This window comes from Magnolia sinica, chromosome 15, assembly GCF_029962835.1.
Source record: "Magnolia sinica isolate HGM2019 chromosome 15, MsV1, whole genome shotgun sequence".
Classification (NCBI taxonomy): Eukaryota; Viridiplantae; Streptophyta; class Magnoliopsida; order Magnoliales; family Magnoliaceae; genus Magnolia; species Magnolia sinica.
The window spans coordinates 68426650-68438662 of record NC_080587.1 but is presented as its reverse complement, the minus strand read 5'-3'; the positions used below and the strand labels follow the sequence as shown (position 1 = coordinate 68438662).

The following is a 12013-nucleotide window of genomic DNA, read 5'->3' as shown; positions in this document are numbered from 1 at the left end:
TCCTCTAGGATAACTACTCTGAATCCACAGAGTTTCTCTGGACTCCTTACAGAGATTTCTCAAATCCACGAGAAAAGAAACAATAAAATATAATATAAATTCTTGAAAAATTCATAATTTGATTAATGTCTGAATAAAGGAGTTTACAACCCTTCAAATAAGGATACCAATCCTTAGAAGAAGTTTCGCAATTAAACTACAACTAAAACTCCCTAAAATTCATAACTTACTATAAATAGTAAATTTACTATTTAAAGTAAGTTTCATATGTGTCTTAACCACGTTATTCTTCTAATTTTTCTAAACACTTTCCATGTTGGACATAACTCCTAAAGCCCAGTGGATGAAGAGTTACAATCAAATTAAAACTCACTAAAAATAGTAAAAATGAAAATAAATTAAGGAAGTCGACCGTCGATCTGATGGAATCCAGCAAGTTCGGCACGGGAAACCTAGCAAAGCCAGTTTGACTGGCTAAAGTAGCTCGTCCTACCTCAAAATCATATATGGTACGTCAAGTAGGTTAATCTAGTTTGCGAGATGTGCCTGTTTTAAGGTTCTGATGGTCTAAATGACTTTTGCGTCCGATCAGGTCTCCTTTGGTCTATCTTGGACATGGAAGTGTCCGCGACTCCCTCTACATCAGTCCCCTCTACTTTAAAAGAACTCATCCTCGAGTTCTCATCTTGCTTCGGTTCATAATACTTGGTTAGTACGCCTCATTATGATACCCAAATCAAAAGTTATGATTAAATTACGGTCCATCTTCTTTTGGTCCAACCATGGTAAGAATGTATCTGTGCCACGTCCTACATCAGGAGGCATCAAGATTCCTCTAATGAAGACAATCAGGCCATGATGCTCTAGGGTTGATCACAAATTGATCATGGCCACTTGATGTCTCTTTAAGGTGTTGAACGGTCCGGATCAAACCACCTCCTATACTTTTCTTATTCCTCGATGATTTGGAATTTGAAGGGATTTGACACTTGATATTACTTTGTTATCGGAGCATAAGCCCAACTATATCTAGTGCTCCCATTCTCTTGTTTCCAATCAAATCATGGTTGTAGGGTAAGATCATCATATGGGACATCTAGGTGATCCCTCTCCCTTCTGATCTTTATAGTGTTGGACAAACCTTCTTTGTTATTGGACAGATCATATGGGACATTTGGGTGATCCCTCTCCCTTCTGATCTACCCAATACGAATTTGTTATTGGACAAATCATATCCTTCTTTGAGCCCCTTCTCATGATCGACGAATAGCTTGAGACCAAACCCGGTTGACATGTCTATCTCTCCTGATATGGGTCCAAACCATAGCCGAGTTAGTTTGGATATCGGTTCAATCTTCAAATATGAAATCTTTTCAAATTTTACCTCCTCTCCAAATATCTTTCCAAAGATCTCTCATTTTGGAAAGACGTGAGTGATGGTTTCACCGAGGAGATGCGCTCTCTTAAAGTCGTATTGGGTACAGTGCCTCACTGGTTAGCACGATAAACGTAGCCACATGGTGCTTGTTAATTGGTGCTTCTAAAGGTGGGCATAAGGGCCCGTACCTTCTCATTAATAACAAGATGCATAATGCCAAAAGTAGATCAAATGTAGGTAGATACATTCAAGAGTGGGATTTCTAACAATAATAGCCATGTGGTATTAACACAGGGCAGCCTTTTATTGGTCCACGTCAGGAGCTGAAAATGAGTGTAAACAGTTCTAATTTAACTATTCACGTCCCTATTTAACATGGATGAACCTGACTCGATACAAAGGTCCAAAGTCCTGATAAATACGGAGCCCGACCAGATCACGGTCCATGAAACAAGAGCCCACCTGAAATGACCCATACCCTGGAAAGATCCGGAACCGATCAACACCGGTCCGGGAACTCATATTTCTCCGAAAAACCTCTTGGATTGGAAAATCAGTCCTATCCACTCTTTCCCCTTTTTCCATTGAATTTAGACTGCAACCTGTCTATTTGCAGGCCATTGATCCGAGGGACCACCAGTTCAATGGTCATGATCACTCAACTATTATATTGACTCAAGATGGAAGATACGCATGTCCTCGGGTCTAAGATCGTTCGAATCCTCTATAAAGAGAGGATGAGTGTAGAATGTGGCTCAGAAAACTATAGGGATTACAGAAAGATGGGATGCATTCCAGAGGTTGGCCTGAGCTCAGGCAAGCGATCCATGCCAGTCATCGGCATGGGGACCGCAGTGTACCCGTTCACCAGATCAGAAACCATGAAATTGGCAATCCTCCATGCGATCCAGATCGGCTACAAGCACTTCGACACGGCTGCTGTCTACGATTCCGAGCAGCCACTCGGCGAAGCCATTGCAGAAGCTCTTCAGCTTGGGCTCATCAATTCGCGAGAAGAGCTCTTTATCACGTCTAAACTGTGGTGCAATGACGCCTATGGTGACTGCGTCCGGCCGGCCCTCGAGAAGACACTCAAGTAATGTGGAATTAATAGGAAGTACTGCCCTTTCTGCCCTACCACAAAGCCACAGTGACCGTTCATCTTGAGTGTCCTACCATAGATGGGCCACGAAGTAAAATTCTTAGCAATCAGATATCCTCCCTGTTAGTCCATAAATGTGATCAAAATATCTAATTAGTGGGGTTTAACAATATAAGCCATCCACGTTGGGAACACTAGATGAACATTCACGATCACGACATGGTGGGACAAGGGGGCCAATCTCCAATTCATGAAACACTGGTATGGTAATACCAACAATACCATATCGGATTTACTACTCGTCGACTCGCTGAAGTCAGGTGAATGAGGACCTGATTTGGCCGAGGACTCATCTGTAAATGACTCTAACCAAGTCCATGTTGGCTCGGACGAGTCATCAATCCATTTTTTAACTCTTGTGTTTTACTAACTATTTGATAATTCTCACTGGTGTAGGAATCTGGGGTTAGAGTATCTTGATCTCTATCTCATTCACTGGCCTGTGAGCATGAAGCCAGGGGAATATAAATTTCCCTCGGACAAGGGAGACATTGTCCCTATGGATTTCAAGTCTACATGGGCAGCAATGGAGGAGTGCCAGAGGGTGGGCCTTACCAGGTCCATTGGGGTCAGCAACTTCTCCTGTAAGAAGCTAACCCAATTGTTGTCTACTGCAGATATTCCTCCCGCCGTAAATCAGGTGGGCCAGTTTAATTTTTAGTGAGAACGCCATTAATTATACTTTTACTTGAGCAATACCTACCTGCAGTTGAACATATGGTTTTAAGACTCGGACAAGTCACTTGCGAGTAATCACACTTGGAGCTAATCCGGTTTAACACCATGAGTCAAAATTGAAAATAGTTGTGACTCGGCCAGGTTATCCTGACTCAAGACTCAACATGGTGATGCAAGTTACCGAGTCTTAAAGCCCTGGTTGAGAATCTATGAATGCCTAATTCATGTTGATCATAGTTCTAAAACTCAATGACTTGACTCAGAAATTGACTGAGTCAACTCAGGCTCAGATCTCAGACTTTATGATTCTGTGCGACTCATAGTGACTCGAGCTCAATCGCTCACTTTTAAACAGCTTTTTTAAATGAAAGATGAAAAATATTTGTGAGTTTCGTCATAGAATAAGAGGCCCACCATAAGCTGTATATTTGTTCATTTTGGGTGTTTAATACATTTATTACTTGGATAAATGTTTTTAGTTTATCATAGTATTTATTACTTGGATAAATGTTTTTAGTTTAATTAGTAAATATTGACTCGAGTCAAGTTAAGACTTTGGTGATTCTTCGAGTGTCCTTCGAGTTGACACGACCGATCAGAACCGAGTCAACTAGGGTTTTATATTTTTATTTTTTTTTTGAACTATGATGCTGATGCAGCTTGCTTGTGCAAGATCCGATCTGTTTATCTGGCTTGACCCACGGAGGATGTTCCATAGGAGAAAGTTTAAGCTGGTCCAGTTAGCAGGAGGGTCACAATTGCCATTTGAGTGTGAACCGTTGATTATCAATTCAAACTGTCTATTTTTTTTATTTTTTTTTTCATACACAAAAACTAGACTGGAAATCTAGTTGAGTTGAGTTGACTCAAAAAATCATCGAGTTTTTCTTGAGTCACGGTGAAATCTGATAAAGTCGAGTCAATTTGCATGAGCTGAGTCAAGTCTTTTCGAGTTTTAAAACTATGGGGCACGACTGATGAATCTGGCCACATTAACACGTGTATACACCTGCAACTTGGTTTGCTTGCACATGCAAGGCTGCAAGGAAATCATCTAGAAGCAACGGACATGATGATCATGAGATGCTGTATTTTTTAAGGTGGAGATGCACCCACTTTGGCAACAGAAGAAGCTGAGGGAGTTTTGTGCTGCGAAAGGAATACATGTTAGTGCGTACTCTCCGTTGGGTGGGAAAGGGACCCCTTGGGGAACAGGTCAGGTCATGGACTGTACAGTACTGAAAGATATTGCTCAGGCCAGAGGAAAGACTGTTGCTCAGGTGATTGATTCTTACTCTTTCTATAATATCTTCCTTCGTAAGGTGTGCTAGAATGGGGAAACTGATTGGCTACTCCCCCTGCCACCGGCCAATGGCTGATGGTTGGTGCTCTGTGGGCCCCATCATGATGTATTTGTTTCATCCATGCCGTCCATCTATTTTTCTAGATCATTTTATAATATGAGACCATAAATGAGTTATATACCAATCTCAAGTAGATCACATTACAGGAAACAGTGTTTAATGAACATCAACCATTAAAAACATTTTGGGGGCCATGAAAGTTTTTTATCAATCTTATATTTGTTTTTTTACCTTCATCTAGGCCTGTATGACCTAATCAACAGATTGGATGTCAAATAAACAGTACAGTGGACCTTAGGAGCATTTTAATGGTGGATATCCAATCACCATTGTTTTCCTGTGGTGTGGTCCACCTGAGATTTATATCCCTCTCATATTTATGCAGCCCTAAAATGATCTGTAAAAATGGATGAACCGCATGGATGAAACACATACATCATAGTGGGGCCCACAGAGCACCAACCACCAGCCCCCGAGCTAGTGGCAGAGGAGCAGCACCAACCACCAACCACCGTCCGCTGGAATACATCCCAACGTACATAGTATAGAACAAGTCAGTGTATAATACTCGGGGATTTTCCACCGTTGGATAATGATCTTCTCTGGTGACTAAAACCATCTATATGAGTTAAAAGAGGAAAAAATATTATGAGTTGACGTTTTTTGTTTCTTCCTTCGTCTCCCATCCTAGATCCAAGGTGAGGGTAAACAGCCTGGATTATTGAGAGATGAGCCTAATTTCAAAGTCTTGAAGTAAACCTGACCCAAGGATCCGGGATACATCAAAGGAGGATATCCCCACGAAGGTTTGGGGAATAACCTAACATATACCATTAGGATATGTCACGAATTTCAGCCTTTGAATTTGGGTCATCTTCCATGAAACCTTCGTATGCAATTCATATGAAAAGGTGTCATTTTATATGGTGGAAGAGCAACAAATAAAAGCTCTTAATTGAATTATTTAAACCCTTTTCCTTTGAACATAAATGATAATCATAATCTTCCAATAATTAATGGATTGAAATGTTTGATCTGAGAGTAATTTTGGGCATCCCCATATAAGAGGTTCATCAAATTTATAAATAGTTTGTTCTTAAAAAAAGGCTCAAATTCAACGACAAGACGCATGACATATCTTATTGCAATACACGTCAGGATATATTTGAGGGGCGAGATTGAGTACTACCCCCACTATGACGTAGGAAGAGACGGACCGCCCTGTCAGGAATCTATGGGGCCCACCATGCTCATGTATATGTTTTATCCACGCCGTTGTCCTATTTTGACATGTCATTTCAGGACATGAGCCCAAATGAGGCAAGATTGATTGCTCCCTACCACATCACATGAAGTAGTGGGGATTGAATTCCTACCATTGAAAACTTGCTAGGGACCACTGTGGAAATTATTTGCCACCCAACCTGTTCATACGATCACATAAAACAGTACTAAGAAGGAAAAACATAAATATCATCTTGATCGAAAGCTTATATGCCTCCTATCATGAAGTTTTCAACAATAAGCTTTCAATCCTTACTACTTCCCGTTGTGTGGTTAACTTGAGCTGACAATCTATCTCATTTAGGCTCATGCCCTACAATGATATGTCAAAATGGATAGATGGCATGGATAAAATGTATACATCATGGTGAGCCTCAAAAACTCACGAGCAGGACCATCCGTCTCTAGCTAGGTCATTGCAGGGGTAGTACACACTCTGCGCCCATATCTAAGGAAACCTCAACTAAAAAATCTGCCAAACTGAAATATTTTAACCCATGAATCTTCAAAGGTTAAAGAGACTGTCCATACTCAAAGGTAATGAGTCGAGTGACCAAAGGTTTGAAATATTCAAATTTAAGAGACTTTATTTGTTTTACTACTTATTCTCCAAGAAGAATCCCATCACCACTTAATTGGTTTGGATCATTGAAATATGACCTCAAACCCAAATGCTAAAGTCCCAACATATCCTATTTCAATGCAGCGGCATGTATTGGGGATAACTTCTTATTGAAGTTTGCTTGGTTGGGGACTGTCTATTTACATAATGTTTGAATTTGGTGACTAAAAACTAACTAAAACCATTGAACTTAGTATGCACTTAACACAGGATCTTAACAAAAATGAAATGCCAAGGCTACTTTCCCAGGAGTAGAATCCCACTCATCTGCACATTTGTACAGTATCAGTGCCATTCATCATGTAGGCCCCACTATTTTAAAATCCTTAAATGGTTCAAACCGGACTAGATAGGACTTGAGTTCTCCAGTCCAGTTTTCATTACACGGCCTTGTAAATGTATGGCCCACCGGCTGAATGGCCCTGATCTCTCACAATTATGCCACATGGCACAAGGGATCTTAATTAACAAGACCACCTATTTGGACGAATGTGTAGGTTTCCTTGAGGTGGGTATATGAGCAAGGTGTGAGCATGCTAGTTAAGAGCTTCAACAAGGAGAGGTTGAATGAGAACCTTCAAATCTTGGATTGGTCACTGAGCAAGGAAGAGCTGCATCTGATTGGTCAGATTCCACAGCGAAGAGGATATCCAGCCATGGAGTTTGTCTCGGATGGTGGCCCATACAAAACTGTGGAAGAGTTTTGGGATGATGAGATATGATGAGGAATGCGGCCAATTGCACTCACGTGTATTAGATTACAGCCATTTACGGGGAAGTTTCCAATAATGTAAATGCTAGATTTAACGAATAAGGCATGTATGATGGCCAATTAGCTATATATAGCTGTTTCTATTTGGCTATTTGGAAAATAAAATGAATTCATTGAATGTGACAACTGTTGGGGGCTTTGCACAAAACCTTAGGATCTAGCCTCCTAAAACAAACCAAAATTATGTGATAATAAAGCAAAGAAATAAATCAAAGCACAAACCATACAACACAAGAGATTTTTACGTGGAAAACCCTCAAATGGGTAAAAACCACAGGACCTTGTCCAGATCAACAATCCACTATGAAGTAGAACGTTACAACCTTCTTCACTCATGCAGGAGTGAATAAATAATAAGAGAATAAAAGAAAAACAGAGAAATCTCACCGATCACGAGGACGTAAAAGCGCTGAGATGTTGATTACATAGTGGATCACCTCCACGAGCATAACCTCCCTTTTACAAGCTTCCTCTCTCTCTTTCTCTCTCTCTCTCTCACACACACCTTTGATAGCCCTAAACCATTTAGCAAACCCTTGCAAAGCTTTAGGAAACCCTCTTACATTGCCTAGAAAGCCCTACGTACCTCCTATTTATAGTTTAAGAAACTCTCTTTCACACCTCTTGCAAAACTGTCTCAGATTTTCACAATCTACACAAAATCCGAACTCAAATCTGCGTAACGTCAACTGGTCGAATACAGTCCTCGACTGGTCGAGACTGTTCACTCAACTAGTCGAGCCGGTCCCTCGACTAGTCGAGCACTGTTCACTGAGCTCACTGGAATTTGAGTTGAGTGACCCTCGACTAGTCGAGCACTTTTCACTCGACCCGTCGAGCAGTGCTCTCGACTGGTCGAGCAGCGCGATGATTCCATTGTTTGTGGCATCCGAACCGCACCACATCTCCTCTGACCTGATGAGGAAAACTCCATCAAATCTCCCTCTTTCCGACTCAGGAGGAATTCACCTTCTTCAAATCAGTCTTGTTTCTACAAACTTCAAACTTGCCCTAAAGCAAAGCCTTGGTCATCATGTCTGACCCATTATCGTCCATGTGGATCTTCTCAAGCTGTAACACCTTCTGTTCCAAAGTATCCCTGATCCAGTGACACCAAATCTCTATGTGCTTCGACTTGGAAAACTGACTTAGATTCTTGTTCAAGTGTGTAGCACTTTGGCTATAGCAATAGACCACGTGTTGCTCCTTCTTCAGGCTAAGTTCTCGTAGGAAACTCTTCATCCAAAGCATCTCTTTATATGCCTCTATTACTACAATGTACTCGGCCTCTGTGTCGACAATGTTACGATCTTCTATAGCTTGCTCTGCCATAAGACCGCTCCCCCTGCAAACTTGAACATAAACCCCAATGTAGACTTCGTAGAGTTTATGTCACCTATCATATCTGCATCTATGTAGCCCTCTAACATAGGTTTTAAGACACCATAGCATAGACTCAACCTGGATGAGCCTCTTAGATACCGCAGTACCCACTTCACCGCTGCTCAATGTTCTTTGCCAGGATTGGCAAGATACTGGCTAACAGTACCAACCGCATATGCTATGTCTGGGTGTGTACACACCATAGCATATATCAAACTTCATACTGCTGACGCGTAAGGTATCTTCTTCATCTCATCCACCTCTGCTTTCGTCTTAGGACACTGTGTGTAGCTCGATCTGAAGTGACCATCTAATGGAGTACTGACCAGCTTCGCTATATTCATATTGAACCGCTTTAGGACTTTCTCAATATACTGCTCTTGTGACAGCCGAAGCTTCCTACTACTTCTATCACGGGTTATCTTTATTCCTAAGATTTGTTTAGTCAGGCCCAAGTCTTTCATCGCAAACGACTTTTCCAACTCCTTTTTCAGCCTATTGATCTTCTTGATATCTTTTCCCATGATGAGCATGTCGTCAACGTATAACAGCAGAACTAAGAAATCACCATCTGAGAACTTGCGCGTGAACACACAGTGGTCCGACTCTATTCTGTCATACCTATATTTCAACATAAACGAGTTGAACTTCTTGTACCATTGTCGTGGAGCTTGTTTCAGCCATACAAGCTCTTCCTCGACTACACGCCATATGCTCCTTGCCCTTGACTTCGAACCCCTCTCGCTGGTGCATATAGATCTTTTCTTCTAGGTCACCATGGAGAAAAACAATTTTAACATCTAATTACTCAATCTCCAGATCCATGCTAACCGCCAACCCAAGCAACACCCGTATGGTTGTCATCTTTACCACTGGTGAGAATATCTCCTCGAAGTCTATACCTTTCCTCTGACCAAACCCTTTTACCACAAGTCTGGCCTTGAACCTCGTTTGTGAATTCTTCTGCTCAACCTTCTTTCTGAACACCCACTTGTTGTTCAAAGCTTTCTTGCCCTTAGGCAATTTCACCATATCATAAGTGTGGTTCTTATGCAAGGATTTCATCTCCTCTTGCATAGTTTTCAACCCTCCCCCTTATGCTCGTCGGTTAGGGCCTCAAAATAATCTTCTGGCTCTCCCCCACCAGTGAGTATAATGTACTCATACGGCGAGTACCTCTTGGACGGTTGTCTGTCCCTAGATGACCTCCTCACCTGTGGCTCAACAGGTGGATCAGATAAGGGTTGCTCTCCTGGTCCATCTTTTGTACGAACTCTCTCGTCCTCTACACCTTGTTGTACTCCCCTGTCATCAGGTACTACTAGAGGAATAACTGGATCCATGTCCTCTACCTCACCTGAATTAAGCTAGTTCTTCTCTAGCTTACCAATGTCTTCTATACACTGATCTTCAAAGAATACCACATATCTATTCCTGACGAGCTTCTTCTCGGTCAGATCCCACAATCTGTAACTGAACTTTTCATCACCGTACCACAAGAACACACACTGCCTGATCTTCATATCGAGCTTGGACCTCTCGTCCTTTGGTACATGAATGAATGCCCTACATCCAAACACCCTGAGATGACTGTACGATGGATCCTATCTAGTCCACGCCTTCTCAGGTACTTCTCCATTCAACGGGGTTAATGGAGACTTGTTTATCAATTATATTGTCGAATGCATTGCTTCTCCCTAGAACGTCTTGGGCAATTTCGCATAGAATAACATGCACCTGATTCTCTCAACAATGGTGTGATTCATTTGCTCAGCTATACCATTATGCTGGGGGGTCTTGGGAACTATCTGTTCATGTCGTATACCCAGGGACTTATAATACTCATGAAAGTCTCTAATGTATTCACCACCATTATCAGTGCAGATGCACTTCAATGATCTACCTGTCTCTCTCTCAACCATAGCATGAAATAATTTAAACACACCAAAGACCTCGTCCTTAAATTTTAAAGTATAAACCCAAACCTTCCTAAATGCCTCATCTATAAAAGTGACAAAATATAATGCCCCACCTAAAGTTTTTGTCCTCATAGGACCACAAACATCATAATAAACCAAATCTAATGCATGCACTTTATTAACATGAGAAGCATTTTCAACAAATAAAACTCTAAGTTGTTTCCCTGATAAACAATCAATACAGGTTTTGAGAGGTATACCTGTCTCGTCTGGAATGAATCGCTTCCTCGCTCGTACCTGAAACCCTTTTTCACTCACGTGGCCTAAACGCCTGTGCCACATGTCAATAGCTGAATCTTCCGCTGCGTTCAACCGACTCTTGCACACACTGACATTTTCCTTGTAAATGATGCAACACTTCTTTCCTCTGGCTACGATCAACGAACCCTTGATGAGCTTCCAACACCTACTAGCAAACCGGCTTTCATAGTCATCATCATTCAACTTTCCCGTCGACATCCAGTTGAGGCGAAGGTCTGAAATGTGCCTCACATCCTTGAGAACCAATGTGCAGCCCACATCGGTCTTCACACAAATATCATCGACCCCTACGATCTTCGATACGCCAGAATTTTCCATCTTCACAGTCTCATAGTCACCTGACATGTAGCTTATGAAGAAGTCCCTGCGTGGATTCGCATGAAAAGAGGCTCCCAAGTCAATCACCCAGTCGATGTCCTGACTCATAGCCGTGAGACAAACATCATGATCTGCTAAAAGAATAACTACAACGTCGCCATCTGAAGCAACCGCAATGGAATCTGATTCATCTTCCTTCACATTTCCTTTTCCTTTCTTGTCGTTTTTATTCTTACGACATTCATGCTTATAGTGGCCCTTCTTACCACAATTCCAACATTCAGCATCCTTCCTGGTACTTGACTTGCCTCTTGATTTATCTCAGGCCTTCCCGCCCTTTTTGTTCTTTCCTCTCACCCGTTCTTGTGTCACAAGAGCCTCTTGCTCAGTAGACTCCTGAGACTTCGTCCTTGTCTCCTCATTGAAGAGACAGCTAGTAACCTGTTCCATGGATACCTTTCCGTCTAGCGCGGAGTTACTTAGAGACACCACTAATGTTTCCCAACTATCAGGCAATGACCTAAGCAGTAGCAAAGCCTTTAATTCATTGTCCAGAATCATTTTCATAGCAGAGAGTTGGTTCAATATATTACTGACTTCATTCATATGCTCAGTCACAGAACCACCATCTTTGAACTTGAGATTCACAAGTCGTCTTATCAGAAAATTTTTATTCTTGGCTGTCTTCCTCTCATACAGCCCTTGCAATTTCAACCATAGGCTAGCGGCTGAAGTCTCCTTAGACACATGGTGGAATACAAAATCGTCCAACCATTGTCTAATAAACCTCACCGCCTTCCGGTCCAATTCTT

At 41.7% G+C, this 12013-nt stretch overlaps 1 protein-coding gene across 2 annotated transcripts; it reads left to right on the top strand.

Annotated features, from left to right (window-relative positions):
* The first annotated feature begins 1842 nt into the window (after window positions 1-1842).
* LOC131227726 (non-functional NADPH-dependent codeinone reductase 2-like) lies at window positions 1843-7239 on the top strand. Of its 2 annotated transcripts, XM_058223535.1 has the most exons (4): window positions 1855-2474; window positions 2937-3180; window positions 4319-4498; window positions 6986-7239. In XM_058223535.1, the coding sequence occupies exons 1-4, from the start codon at window positions 2059-2061 to the stop codon at window positions 7208-7210; spliced, it is 1065 nt and encodes a 354-aa protein (XP_058079518.1). In that variant the 5' UTR covers window positions 1855-2058; the 3' UTR covers window positions 7211-7239. The 2 variants fall into 2 exon arrangements, with proteins under 2 accessions (XP_058079519.1, XP_058079518.1); XM_058223536.1 differs by lacking the exon at window positions 4319-4498 and having other exon boundaries at window positions 1843-2474.
* Window positions 7240-12013: the final 4774 nt, after the last annotated feature.